Source organism: Myotis nattereri (assembly GCF_964212035.1).
Source record: "Myotis nattereri genome assembly, chromosome: 14".
NCBI lineage: Eukaryota > Metazoa > Chordata > Mammalia > Chiroptera > Vespertilionidae > Myotis > Myotis nattereri.
In genome coordinates, this window is record NC_138089.1 from 31,280,015 (window position 1) to 31,295,399 (window position 15,385).

The 15,385-nt window shown below is 46.7% G+C and overlaps 1 protein-coding gene across 5 annotated transcripts in view; it reads left to right on the forward strand.

Annotated features, from left to right (window-relative positions):
- The window catches only part of NMNAT3 (nicotinamide nucleotide adenylyltransferase 3), a 91,222-nt gene that overhangs the window by 28,371 nt on the left and 47,466 nt on the right, over window positions 1-15,385 (forward strand). For all 5 annotated transcript variants that reach the window (XM_081105584.1, XM_081105585.1, XM_081105582.1 and 2 more), the window contains exon 2: window positions 15,177-15,326. In XM_081105584.1, coding sequence (XP_080961710.1) covers window positions 15,218-15,326 — 109 coding nt within the window. In that variant the 5' untranslated portion in view covers window positions 15,177-15,217. The remainder of the gene's footprint in view (window positions 1-15,176; window positions 15,327-15,385) is intronic.

Below are 15,385 nucleotides of genomic sequence, written 5' to 3' on the forward strand. Positions count from 1 at the left end.
TTCTAAGCAAAGGAACCATCGGGAGCCAAAGGCATGGAGATGATTGTACCAATGTGTTAGGGCTTCCTTGAGTCACGAGGCTGTGTTGGGCAAAAGGCACAGATAGGCAAGCAGTCAGCACTGAAGCAGAAGAGGCACAGCTGTCCTTGCCTGTGGTGAGCTAGAGCAAGGAGGATGTCTCCTGGGAAGCACATGGTGTGAAGACAATCCCACCAAATACAGAGCTGCCCTCAGAAAGGTCCCTGTGGTGCCCAAGGGGACAGTGAATGCAGTTGAGTGGGGTCTGTAAGAGGCTCAAAAGGCAGCTTCCTCTGAGATTAGGTTCTGAGCTCAACCAAAAATCATGCTTGTTCAAAGTAGTCCCGCAAAACTCCCAGTACAGTCCCACATTAGGATTCAACACACCAAGCCTCCCCAGATCCCACACAGCGGGATTCCCTCAATCACAGGCACAGTCTCTCTTCAGGTGCAACCCAGGCAAAGTAGATGCCTGGACTTGAGGGGCCACGTTATGCAGAAAGTACCTACTTTGCACACTGGACTCTCACTTGGGCCAGGAATGTGCACACACTGTTGGGGGAAGGCAAGAACCATGGCTTCCTGAGGTATATCTGTTTTGATACTTTGGGCCAAAGTAACTGAATACCTGACCAGCAGGAGCTATAGCAATAAAGATATTTTAACAGCTCACATAATAAAGTCTAGAGAGCGGTAGTACTAGGTTAATGCAGTGACTTAATGAGACCAAGCCTTTGGGTTGCCCTTCATCTCTGCAGTTTTTAGGCCTTCTCTTCATGGAGACAGAGGGCTCCTGTCACACCCATACATCACAGTGTCCAGGTCAAAAAAGGACCTTCTCATCATTGCTCTTTCATCAGGTAGGAAAATCTTTCCCAGAGGCCTTCAGGCCCTTTCTTTTACATCTCATTGGCTAGCACTGGGTCACATGCTTATCCCTGCCCAATCATGGCAAAGGGGTGTGGTGCTATGGTTCCTAGATGGATCTGGGTCCCTTGTTCATGAAGCTGAACAAAACTTGGGTCTGTTAGCAAGGAGAAGGGAGCCACTGTGCCACAGGAAAGAGCAGCAGATTCTCAGCCACACTCCTGGACCATCACTTGAGAAAGACCATGAGCTTAAATAATTGCATTTTGGCTGCATTTTCTTTTACACTTAAATTTTTATTTTATTGATTTAGTGAGGCCAGTACATGCAGGAGAGAGAATTCACATGAGCTAGATGCCTATGGGATGAAGTCTCACTGTCTTCATTTTGGCGCTCAGACCTCCAGATGTCTGCATCTGTCTTTATTCCAACCTCTGGGCAGGAGCTGCTCTTTAGTTCTTCTGGCCTGACTGGATTCTAGCTCGGCTCCTTGAGGCCCCAGGATCTGCCTGTTCCCCTGGAGCCAGGACACTCCTTGCCTGAGCCTCTGCAGAAAGTACGTACTTTGCACACTGGACTCACTGGAGATGATTGTGCTGATGTGTTAGGGCTTCCCTGCTCCAGCTCCTGGAAGCCCTGTGTTTGTGGCATGCACACTCACCAACCACCATGTATTAAAATGGCCCGTAGCCCTGGCCAGTATGGATCAGTTGGTTGGAGCATCATCCCATACACCAAAAAAAGTGGTGGGTTTGATTCATGGTCAAGGCACATGCCAACGTTGTGTGTGGGGGTTGATCCCTAGTCAGAGCGAGTACAGGAGGCAACTGATTGGTGTTTCTCTCCCCCACACACACACTTTTCTCTTCCTCTCTCTCTCTCTCTCTCTCTCTCTCTCTCTCTCTCTCTCTCCCTCTCCCTCTCCCTCCCTCCCTCCCTCTCTCTTTCTCTTTCTCAAATCAATAAAAACATATCTTTGGGTGAGGATTAAAAAATAATTTTTAATGGCCTATAAAAAGAGCCATCAGCCAAAGTGTACAGGTAAATACATTAGTTCTACAGAAATCATAGAAGCAAATTAACCTCATGCATAGTAAAGAAAGTCAGCAAGTCCTGGGGAGGTAGCCTGGTGTAGGTCAGCTGGAGTGTTGTGTATGACCTGCTCGTAGATATGTTGGGCTTCCTGGACTGCCCCAGCCCAGGCCCAAGTGAGCTGGAACACTGTCTCATTGTATCCCTCATCTATACTGTGAAGGGCTGGATGCCCTCAGACCAATAGTGGCTTCATCTGACCTGCTCTTTCAGGAACGGGTAGACTCTGTCAGGGACAGTGGTATCTTCACACAAAGTTGGCACACGTGAATCCTATTTCCTAACTCTGTGATGAAAAGCTTCCTCTTCCTCTTAAACCTAAGTAGGAGGTATAGTCCTAATGTGTATCTTTAGTTTATCTTCATGGCACCCCCATGAATGAGTATCGTGTTATCCTCACTTTATAGAGGACTAGAGGGCTTATCCAAGGTCATAGAGCTTGTAAATGCCAAGCTTTTTCCATTACAGAAGTGCCCCAAGTGCAAGCACAGGCAACCTCAGTTCAAGGTCAGAAGTGCCCCCTTGCCCTCCACTGTTTGAATGCATGTATCCTCCACACATGAGAAATGTTAGCCTATGCATGTGTTTAGGGGGGGATATTCTGCCAGTCCTACTAGTGGATTCTAAAGCAGTAGCTGAGGGGAGAAACAAAATAAGTTTTGTCTCTTTAAGAATCATAGAGACTGCAGTTGTTTCTATGAACTGCCCACGATTTGGATGTAATTTCTGGCCAACACAATAGCAATTATACACACCATGAAATATATGTTGGATGAACTTGGTTAAAAATTTTAATTAATCACTACCCCAAACCTGGCTCAGGTCTGCTCTGAATTCATAGATCACTGCTCAGATGTGCAGTTATCTGCTCATGACCATGGTAGTCTTCTTATAGCTCAATGAAGAAGGGAAGATTGGCTGCTTGGCTTATAATTTCTGGAGGAAATTATATGACATGAAGTGGGAAAGGATTTCTCCAGACTTGGTTATGTTGTGCCCAGTGAAATTCTCAAGTGAACACCTCTCCTTGAGCAGCAAATCTCTTGCCTGCCTCTTCCTTGCTGTGGTTCCCTGGGTCTCCACTGGTCTATTCTGCCTTCATGGAGAGCCTGGCCAGCTTCCCACCTTTCCAGTTATTTTGGGATCTTCCTGTCATCCCCTCCCCCCCCCCCCCCCCCCCGTTGTCTTGAGGAGCTTGATGGCAGTGGCAGCGCATTTTCTTTCTTTTTTTTTTTAATATATTTTATTGATTTTTCACAGAGAGGAAGGGAGAGAGACAGAGAGCTAGAAACATCGATGAGAGAGAAACACCGATCAGCTGCCTCCTGCACATCTCCCACTGGGGATATGCCCGCAACCCAGGTACATGCCCCTGACCGGAATCGAACCTGGGACCTTTCAGTCCGCAGGCCGACACTCCATCCACTGAGCCAAACCGGTTTCGGCCGCATTTTCTTTTTTAGTGAAGAATGAACAGGCAAGCTAAACAAAATTGCCTTCTTTGTTAGAATTTTTTATTTGCTTTTAGGGCTGGTCCTAAAATTCAGTCCAAGGAGATTAGAATAGATGGAAAGCAATTTGATGGAGCAGACATAGGGAGGAGGTTGGAAAGTAAGTGATGAGGTTTGTGAAACAGGTCAGGACCAGATTATAAGGGGCCATGGATGCCGTGCTGAGTTTCAACGTTATCCAGAACGTGATTGGGTGGCAGGGGACTAAGCAGGAATCAGATGTGCATGTTAAAGATCCCCTTGAGCAGCTGAGCAGAGGATGGATCAGAGAAGGTGAGAGAGGAGACAGGTGAAGAGTGCACTCAGGTCCAATTGAGAAATAATGAGCCCCAGTTCAAGGCAATGACTGTGGAGTTTGAGAGGGAGAGAGATGGATAATAAAGATATTGCAGAGGTGGAGCGGACAGGCTGTCAAGGCCAGGGAGAGGGAAGAGCCCGGATGGTTGCCAGCTTTGTGATTTGGGCACTAGATGGGTCATTGTGCCATCCCCTGTTATCATTATGAACTGTTCTGCATTTTGCTGCCATACAGGGAAGTCCACGGAGCTGTCGAGGGTGTGGGACTGCCTTCCCAATACTAAATGTGGCTCATTGCCCACTGCTGGACTGGAGTGGGGCCCTGGGCATGGGCCCTGGATAAGGCTTGGACAGAAACAGGGAAAGGACATAAGAATCAAAAGGTGCCTCGGAGGTGAGAATCAGAAATCAGGATCCCAGGATGAGGTCTAGCCAAGGCAGCAGACACAATTTATGGTGCAAGAGCAAAATTCTAGTCCAAAAGGGAGCTGACACCCCAGATTGGGAGCTAGAAACTTAGATGGGTAAGCAAACTGGGAAGACCAGGAAGTATTGGAAGAAAGGGATGGAATGATAGATAAACTTGGGCTCTGCCATTGTGATTTGGGGAATTCTTCCTCCCCAGTGGCTCAGCCAAGACCATACTGGGCAGTGGCTGGTACTCTCTGGCTCTTACTTTATTTTCACTTTTACCTTGTTCCCCAGTGAATATGGTGATTATTCCTTATTCATCTTCCACTCTGCATTGGATCCCATGGGAATCCCTGCCCTCGGTGTAGGGGTGCAACAATATAGACAGTGTCACCTCTAAGAGGTCAGAGGAGGGGGCACTGACTTCCAGATGGGCCACCAGGGGAAGCTCTGTGGAGGGTTGTCCTGGAAGAGACCATTCTAGCTCCTGGAAATGGCATACACGGAGGCCCAAGGAGCAGGAAGATGGAGAGGACACGTCAGAATGGCAGATGGTCTGCGCTTGGTGAGGATATGGAGCACATGTAGGGAAGAAAGGGTGGTCAGGAGATAATTAGGAGTGGTAGAATGAGGCCAAAATCTCCCTGATGCCAGATGAAGGACGTGGCCTAGCAAATCAACCAGTGGAGAACAAATTACTGAGAACTTTGTCATTGGCTTGGCACAAAGGCCCAGATTTTATACAGTGCTTGGTGCATGGTAAACACTCAGTAGTTTATCACATTAGTTTGAGTGACTGAATCCACACTTTCAAATTGGTTGATCTAGTTTAGCAGATTGGGGCCAGGTCAGTGCGGGGAGGTGATTCTAGAGTTTCTTTCCTTATCATTGTGGAAGCCATAGGCGTGGGGTTGGGAGCTGTCCAGCCCACATCCATTTCCCTTCTCTGGGAACAGCGTTGGACACTGGTGACCATGTCTGTACCATGGGACCCTGTCCAGGCTGAGACCAGAGCACTTGCCCTATCCCTTGTCCGCCCTGAGGTCGCTCATGTTCAGCTCTTCCTTTAGTCTCTGGAATGGCCTGGTAGCCTTCTGATAATCCTCTGCCCCTTCACTGCCTTGCCTTTGGTGTGGAGAAGCACCAAGATAACCAGAACTCCTTTCTCCCACAATTTTAAAAGCCCTAATTGACATGAGAAGGTGATGAAATGCTATAGTGGGGTGGGTCTCACTAGTGGCAGAATGTGAAGACCTTCTGTAGGGAACATAGGCCACACTTGGAGGCTAACTATATTGGGGGAATATGATGAAGGATGAAAAGATGTCTTAGATAACTGGCAGGTTTTGATGACGGGTGACTAGGAAAAGTGGAATTTTTATCAGAAAAGGGATATGGGCAGCAGGAAGCAAGTGTGTGAGATGGTGAATTCTGTGTTGAACACAAGGAAAGGAAAGGAGCTAGTATTTTTGGAGAACCTCCTATGGGTCAGCTGCTGTTCTAAGTGGGTCAACTTAGATACCCTTCATGACAGTCTCAGGAGAAACGTGTAATTATAGCAGGTCCTTGAATAACGTCATCTTGTTGTAATGTTGATGAGATGCCAGAGGGACTTAACTCTTATTTATGTCAATTAGACTATGGTAAAATTGGTTTCGTTATGCATAGTTTAGCTTAAAGTTGCAGAACCTATCCACAGTGTTACGTGAAGACTTACTGTATCTTCATACTGAGGCTCAATTAATTCACTGTAGTGGGCTCAGGGCTATTCATCAAATATTTCTGGCTCTCCACCTTTGGGACCCAGAGTATAATTGTCTTTTCTAACTCACTGAGGTTGGGTGGGTTGTTGGAAGTAAGATGTGCCAATTTAAGGCCAAGCAGATACTCCTGGTTGGGGAGGTCCCTCTTTTTTCACTGCTACAGTGACTGACTGTAGTTAGTCATTATAAGTAGTTACTGCACCATCAGCTTGAGTTCTGGATTAAGGGACAAAGGTAACATAGAGCAGAGCCCCGAACAGAATGTGTGTGTAACAAGAACATTAAGTAAACCTTTATTGGTTTAAGCTACTGATATTTGGGGAGTCGTTTGTGAATGCACCTCGCCTGGCTTCTCCTGGCTGATATATTCAGTCAGGATCGCTGAGGAAGTGCTAGTTGGCTTTGAATCCACATCTGTCTGGCTTGTGATTAAGCTAGTGCCAGGTGGCCACCCATGGACTTGTAGGGGCCCATAAGCAAGGTCAGGACTAGAGCTGTAGAGTTAGGTGTCACCTACATAAATGTGGGAGGGAGTGGAGAGAGTGGCATAGGAATGTAGTCTGTGGGCTTTGCGGTGAAATTTATTTCTCTCCCTCACATCCTTTTTCTCCAGAGGGTTTGTGGTTGGCTCTGCATGGCCTGCTGCTAAGTAGGACATCACTGCTGCCTGCCGGGTCTGGTGGTTCAGAGACAATGGCTTGAGCTTGTTGACAGCTGCACACTCATAACATTGCTAAAAACTTCATAAACTCTGAAGGCTGGAAATAGCCCAAGTGATTTGCGGTTTTGCTCACTTGTAAATGTTTGAGTATTGTGTCCACAAATTGCAAATTAAGTAACTCAATTTTGAGGCACAGCTGTTATTTGGAAAAGACCCATCTAGGAACTCAAACTTCTTGCAAAATGATTGTGCTTTATTTTTGTTAAGTATCAGAAAACCATTAAACTGCCAAGCCATATGGCAAATGCCCACTCGAAGCAGAGTGCGACAGTGCGCCATAATGAATCTGTTTTTTTTGGGCAAGGAGATAGGACAGAGTCTGGTTTTTGTGATCTACAGAAAAGCAGATTTGCTGCTGCACATTTCAGCTTCCTAGAGTCCTGAATAAGGATTTTTTCCTCCCATGAAAAATTCATATGAGAAATTAAGTTATGGTAGATTTTTTTTCCTTAGGTGTATTTTCCCTTTCAAACAATATCCATTTGAGTTTCTGCATATAAAAAATACTTCTAACTGGGGCAAGAGAAACTTCTAAAAATTTGCACACTTTTTTATTTCTTTACATACTAATTCAGTGAACATGCATTATGTGTCAGTATATCAGTTAAAATTAGGCTTAGCTGCTATAACAGAAAATAGAAAATAATGGTGGCTTAGATTATTTCCCTCGCGGGTCAAGGAAATCCAGAGGTAGGCAGTCTGGGCCTGGTATGGCAGTGTCAGGTTTCTTACGGTCCTGCCTTCCTCTTGGCTTATTCTCTGTCAAACCTGCAGTTAGTCCTCCTCAGGATGCAAGAGAGCTGCTGCACTCCAGCCATCACATTCTAGAAAGCAGGGGTGAGAAGAGGAGAAAGTCATGCCTTTTTCTTTTGAAGAGAGTTCCTGGAAGTGTCACCCAACACTTCTGTTCATAGATTACTGGCCAAACCTTAGGCACCTGGCCTCACCCTCCTGCAGAGGTGGGGAATATAGCAATGTGCCAGCGAAAGACAGGGGCTCTGTACCTAAAAAGGAAGGGGAAATGGATACTGGGAAGTGACCAGCAGCCTCTGCCCTACAGGTTCTAAATATTTGTTCTTCCTGCTAAATTATAATCCTAAGGACAGGCACCAGGTTTTACTTGCCCCTGTCCCCAAGGCACTAGCAGAGTGGCTGGTGGTTCTTTTATTTTAATTATCTGATAGTTTGCACTCCTCACAGCAGATCCCAGGCACTTCTCACCTTCTACCTACTCTTCTACATCTTCTTTGTTCCAAGCTAGCAAGTCCGTTGTGATGTGGGGCATCTTTATTCTTCATTATCAGAAGACGTTATTTCTACCAGAATGACATCAAACTACTCATTCCTCTGTTCCTCAGTTCCTCAGTATTGACTCTTAACTCAGTCTCAGGGATGCTTACAGCTGAGTTAATTTGGTTGGAGCTAGATGGATGACTACAGCAGGGTGATGGAAGTGGCCTTCCTCGGGAGCTCTCCTCTGTGGTCCACCTCCCAGGCCCAGCTGGTCTGAATGAGCTGCCTAACAAGTGGGGGGTTGCTGACAGCTTCCTAAGGGCTGCTAGGTTTTGATTGTGGGAGAATATAAAAAGTGTGGGGCCTATTTTGAACAAAGTGAACAGCATATAGCAGCAGATGCGGGAATGGTGAATTCTGTTTTAAACATAATGAAAGGAAAGGTAAAGGAGCTAATATTTCTGGAGAACCCCCTATGGGCCAGGTACATGGGTCAGTTTCGATCACCCCATGATAGACCTAGGATGCAGGGGATTTATCTCCGTTTCCCATGTGGCTCACTGAGGCTGGGACTCTTCACCAGAATGCAAGCACAAACCCTTCCCCTCTGGGTGTGTTGAAAGCATCAGCGTTGATGTGTGTAGTTTTTAGCACAGCGCCCGCCTGTCACTCAGTAAAGCTGGTAGCTGCCACTCAGTTCCGCCTTCCTGCAGCTGTCGAAATTAGTCTCAACTCCTGAGGGTAGGGTTGCAAGAGACCTTGTTCCATTCCTGGGCTCCTTCAAATCTTTTGAAAGTTCTCAAAACAGAAGAGCCAGGCTGCCTGCTTTCCTGGGAGTCTCATAATTGGGACGAGGGCTTAATTGGCATGTTTGTTTCCTCCAAGGGTTGGCTGGCAGAGGATCCTCACACTGACAAAGAAGGCCCGCTTTGCTTTTGTTCTTAGCAGCACTGTGTGCCCATAGCAACAGCGAGTGCATCCAACAAAGTTGAAAAGAAAAAGCGCCCAGAGTTCATGTGGAGGTGGATTGCCCTGGAGAAGTTGACACACTCCCACAGATGGAAATGGTTTTACTGGGTCCTGAAAAATGTGCTCGTCGACCCCACAAATACAGGATGGGGCAAAAGCAGGTTTACAGTTGTTTGTATGGGAAAATATTACTCTAATTAATAAACAATCATACAAGAATAAACTGTTTTTGCATATTCATAACTGCAAACCTACTTTTGCCCAACCCTGTACATACCACGTCTCTTGTTTTCTTTAAGATGAGGAGTCCGGTCAAGAGGTCCGTGTAATGAAAGATGTTTATAGAATCCATTTCCATTCTGCCCGAAGCCATCTGCTTTATGTCTATAATAAACAAGGATGTTTGCAGCCACTCTCCCGGGCTGGGTCCTGTTAGAGGCACTCACGGCAAGGAAAGGTAAATTGACTGCCTCCCAGGCGATGCGTATTAGCACATTACATCAGCAGCAACGGGCACTTAACCTTCCCAGCTCGCCTTTCCTCACTGTGTCTCTGCGACGGCCTGTGACAAATGGGCCGAGGGGCACATGCTTAGTTAGAATTTAGTACATGTGGGGCATCTGCCAGCATCGCATCACCTGGTGATTGAGGTGAAATGTGGGCAGCAGGGAAGGCATTCTCTGGGAAGCCGGGGACCTTCACCCAGTGAGGGGTGCTGGGATTAGCCATCCTGGAGCCTCCTGATGCACCATCCTGGGAGCACTTGAGAGCTCCTTCAGAAGCAGAAATATGAGGAAGTCACACCCCTGTTTAAAATCCTTCAGAGGCTTCTCATTGTCCATAGGATAAAATCCTGCACAGCACCCTTGGGGGCCTGCATGATCCTTACACCCTCTGCAGCCTCATCTCAGGCCACCCACACATGAGTTCACGCCGACACACAACCACATTGACATGCTTTTTTAGTTCATGACCCACCTTAGGTAGTGGTTTCTGGACTTTGGCAGTGCTGGTCCCTGTGCCCAGCACACCCTTTAATATCTGTCTTATCAGCTCAACTCCTGAGCCTTTCCTGCCCCGGCGCAGAGGCTACTTCAGAGAACCAGCCCCTAAGTAGGTGAGGTGTTACTTTCCTATGGCTGCTGTAGCAAATGGCCACCAATTGTTGGCTTAAAACAACACAGTTTTACAGTTCTGTGCTTTCAGAGGTCTGCAATGAAGGTGTCAGCAGGGCCGGGTTCCTGCTGAGGCTCTAGGGGAGAAAGCGTTTCCTTGCGGGTTTCAGTAACTAGAGGCTGCGTGCACTGCTTGGTTCAGGGCCCCTCCTCCATCTTCAAAGCCAGCAGCACAACATCTTCTCTCCTTTCTGGTCCTTACGTCTTTATCGGACTCTCCCTCATCATCCCTCTTGATAAAATTGGGCCACCTTGCTAATCCAGGATAACCTCTCATTTCAAGACCCTTACTTTAATCACAGCTGCAAAGTCCTGTTGCCTGGCACAGTGGCAGCCTGTTGCAACACTCCAGTTGTCCAGGACAGAGGGACGACCTTGGTGTCCATGTGCAGGAGACTGGTATGTTCCTGTTGGTGGGATCCTGGCATTGAAGATGGCACAACAGGGCAGGAATGCTTTATTTGATTTCAGTTGGTCTGGTGGGGTGGGGTCTTGGAGCATGGTCTTAAGTTACTCTAGGAAGCCAGAAAGGTCAGATTATATCTCTGGAAGACCCTGTCTAGTGATGGTTTGTGACAAAACCAGAGAGAGAAGGTGGTCATCTGAAAGGGACTATGCATGGTTGGGGATAGTCAGTCATTCTCTCGTTTATTCCACACATTTCTGAGGGCCTCCCACCGTCCCGCACCCCCCCCCCCCCCCCCCCGTGTGCTAGGCACAGTGTAGGAGTTGAGGGAACCTAGATGAATAAGAAACCACCCAGTAGGAATTCATCTACTTGGTGAAGAGTGACATGGAAACAAAGCAATGATGGTTCGGTGATTGATGAAGGAAGGAAGTGATCAAATGTGTAACAAATACATTAGCACAAGGCGGGGCATGGGGGTAGGATGGGGTGGAGGGGCATTGGGTAGGGACTCCAAGGAGAAACCTTGATGGCAGCAGTGAGGATGGCAGTTCAGGTGCTCGAACAGCACTTGCAGAAGCAAGGAGAAAGGAAGCTGCACGCTGTATTTGACGAGCGAGATGAAATGCTGTCTGGGTGACTATAGCGGCGGAAGCAGTACACTGGAAAGGGGGCTGGGGCCAGAAGTGGAATCTGTTTGCCTTGTCTCCTATTTAATGAAGAATTCCAAGAAGGCTGTATGCTGCCTTCTCAACTTGTTAAATCCTTCCACAGCAATTATTGCTCATGTGTGGACTTCCATTAAATGCTCATTGATGACAAGCCTTTCCCAATAGCAAGTCGCCCACACTTGCTTCCTCTCCCAAGGTATTATTACATGATAGGGCAGACAAGTCACTTTTATAGGAAGCTTCTGGCCTTGTGTCTGATGAGACTTACACTCAAATCAGAGCCTGGTTTATTCTCCTGGTTGACTGCAGGAGTGAGTGCCTTTCAACCCTACCACTGTATTTCTCTAGGCTTGGGTTGGGAGGGTGTGTAGCTGAGGCAAGTTAGAGCGTACAGATGACGCAGGTGCTCTGACCTCGTTCCTGAGCCTGGGACTGTGTGCTCACTGTCGCCTCCTGCCTGGGGTGCTGCCCAGGCAGTGTAAGTCACTGTTCAAGCAGGGTGGCTCAGTGCACTCACAGCAGGGAGAGAAAAGAAAGCCACTTATTAAATATCACTTATTCTTCCCAACATCACACTTCATTGCCACCATTCAAATAAATGTCCTAATTTACAGTTTCTGGGAACTTTTGGAAAAGTGGATCCAAACCCCAGGTTACCTGAAATGGGGCAGTTACATGTTTTAATGGCCCTGGGAAATTATATTTTGTCAAAATGAAATAGAATTTTGAAAGGCTTTATAGTCGTTGTGAAAAACAGCCAGCCTCTCCAGATAACACCCATCACAAGGCTGCTCTTGTGAATAGTTCAGCACTCTCTGCAAATAGTATCTCATTAAATCATCCAACTTCCCTGGGAAGAGCTAGCAGCAGCAGCTTGCAGACTCCTTTTTCTCATACTGTAGGGGGTGTTTCTGCTGCCTCAAAAGGAGCCCACCTAAGTTGAGAGTTTTTTATCTTCATGCGGCAACTCGGAATACATCCAGAACAACTTCTGTGCACCAGGAGGTGCACTGGGCCTTCCCGCCACAGTGTGCGGGTCTGCTCTCCGGCTGGCAGTGCCCTTTTCAGTTTCCAGGGAGCCCGTCTCTGTGCATGAAGCCCAGCTTCTGAGGTAGAGAAAACACGGCCCCTGCTCTTTCAGAGCTTACTGTCTGGTGAGGAGGAAGGACACAGAGCAGGTTTCTGCAATTGATGTGGTATGTGATTTGCTGAAGGTAGAGAGTAGCTAGCCCAAGCTAAGTGTCAGGAGAGCTCCCTGACAATTATATCTCCAACTCTGTGGCGGACACTGTGGACATCCTATTCCCAGCTCCCTTTACCTTGCTGATTCTCACTGGAGAGGTTACAACGCTAAATACTTGCTTTTCCAGCCTCCCTTATAAGAGTGGCCATGTGACCTAGTTCTGGCCAGTGAGACAGAAGCAAAATCTATAGTGGGGGAGGGAGGTTCTGAAAAAGCTCTTGTGTTCTTGACTAAGGGGGACAATCAAACTAGTATAGCACCTTGAGTCTTCTTCTTTGATTGTACCCATGATGCTGTAGCTATAGCAGCAATCTTGTCATCTGAAGGAAAAGCTGAGAAACTTGCAGCGCGTTGGAGAGCCAGTGATCCAATGCCAGCAACTGACAACTTCTAGATTTTTCATCATGTGAGAAACAAATAACCTCTGTTTGTTTAAGCCACTGAGGTTAGGCTTCTAAAATCTGCAACCAAATGCATTCCTAACTGATAACAGGCACCTAGCAGGCAGTCAAGAAATTGCGATTAAAGCCATAAATAATGTGATCGATCACCTGAGTTGAGTCTTAACAGATTGGGGTGTGCTGGGTTATTTCAGTTGGAGGAAACTGAAATAGCATGAACAGAAGCTTGAAGCAGGAAGCCATGAGGAGCTCACAAAGGAACCACTCACAAGTAATTCATTGTTCCTAGAATATAAAGAGGCAGGCAGTGGTTGGATGCAAGCCTGGAGAAGCAGACAGTTGGGGCCAGATTTAAACAATGTTCTTAGATACAAAGAGGGTCCCAGGCTCCAGTGACATAACTGTCCATGTTACCCCTGAAATTGCAGAATTACAGCCAAGGCCACCATAGCAAGAGGAGTGAGAAAGGAAGTGAATGCATTCCTCCTGTTGGCCACTGTATTAGTTAGCTGTTGCTGCATAACAAGTTACCCCTGAATTTTGCAGGTTAAAACAACACACACTTATGATCTCATCATTTCTATATGTCAGAAATATAGATGTGGCTTAACTCTGTCTTCTGACTCAGAGTCTCTTATAAGACACAGGGCTGCAGTCTCATCTGAAGACTCAGCTGGGGAAGGATCGACTTGCACATTCACTCACATGGTTATTGGCAGGATTCAGTTCCTTATCTGCTGTTGGCATCAGAAGTCTCCTTCAGCTGCTTGCCTCATGGGTCTCTCCATGAGGCAACTCACAACAGGACAGCTGACTTTATCAAGTGAGCAAGTGAAAAAGCAGAAGAGGGAAGTCTGCGTTCTTTTGTAACTTCTTTCAGAAGTAGAATTCCACTCCTTTGCTGCATTCTGTTCATTAAAAGCAAGTTACAAGTCCAGCCCACACTCATGGTGAGGGGAGTACAGGTGAACACTGGCAATTGAGGATCACTGGGAACCATTTGGCAGCTGCCACCCACAAGCCCACTGCCACCTCCTTTCTCCTTCGCTTCCCCCTGTCATGCAGCAACATCTGTTTTATCATTGTCATTATCATCACCACAGCCACAGTGATTATCTATTAAACACTTCTTAGGTACCAGACACATAACATATATAGTTCATTTATCCTCACAACCAATATATAAAGGTAAGTAATATTACCCCCACCTTGAATTTTAGTAAATTGAAGCTCAGAGAGGAACTGTGATTTACCCTACATCACACAGCCAGTAAGAGGTAGAAGTAGGAGTCAAACGAAGGCCTAACCCCAGTGGAGCTCTTCACTGTCTCTCCAGGAGGCAGCATCTCAGAGGTAGGAGAGCCACGTCTGCCAGCCTGCCCTGGAGCCCAGGCTGTTTTCTGCTTTCCTCTAACCTCACCAGTGCTGAAAGCCATAGCATGCAGAGACAAGAAGGTGGGATAGGCCCTCTCAAAATGCTTGGGCCTAGATGAATGATAGGTAAAATAAAAAAAAGATCTGCAAAATAGATCATAGCCCTGCAACAATTCATTTTCTGATTTTAATCATTGCTCTGTAGTTATATAAGAAAATGTCTTTGTTCATAGAAAACATATACTAAAGCAGCGGTCTCCAACCTTTTGCAACTCACGGACCACCAGTGGTCTGCAGACCACCAGTTGGCAAGTGCTGTTAAAGTATTTAGAAATAAAGAGGTATTATGTCTAGACTTTACTCTCAATCATTTCAGAAAAAAATTATTTGTAGGTAGATATATGTATGCATACGTGTGTGTCTCTGTGTGTGTGTGTGTGTGTGTGTGTAGAAAGAGAGAATGAATGATAAAGCAAATGTGGTAAGATGTTAATATTTGGGGGATCTTAGTAAAGGGTATATGGGAATTCTTTGCATAAGTTTTGCAACTTTTCTTGTAAGTTGGAAATTATTTTAAAATACGTTTTTTTAAAAGTGTTGGTCTACTCTGGGACCTGAGTTCTACTTGGACTATCAAAGATGACATTACATACCTCCTTTTGACCACAGGGAGACCCATCAGAGGCCAGGGAGGGTATTGTACTTATGAGCAGAACATGGTCTCTGAGGTCAGTCTTTCTGGGTTTCAGTCCTGGCCCTGTGGCTTCTCAGGTTCCTGTGCCGTATAAGTAACCATTGGGGGTTGTTGAAAGGATTTGGTGAGATGAGGGATATACTTTGATGTAGTGTTTAGCACAGTCCCTGGCCCATGGGGAGTCCTCCATAAATGTCATTATTATTATTATTATTATTATTATTGCCTCCTCAGTCATCTAATAAGTGAGAACTAATGTGCTGTGTGTGGTTTAGAGACACTGATTGATCTTCATGTGAACTCCCTAACGTGAGTTTTTGTCCCCATTAGGCAGGGTGGCCACTGCAGCAGGTGCGGATGTGCCTGACAAGATGAAGAGCCGGATACCCGTGGTGCTCCTGGCCTGTGGCTCCTTCAACCCCATCACCAACATGCACCTGCGCTTGTTTGAGGTGGCCAGAGACCACCTGCACCAAACAGGTCAGTCAGGGGCCTACGCCAGTACTGGTGGGTTGGGCCTCCTGGGGCTCTGCTGGCTA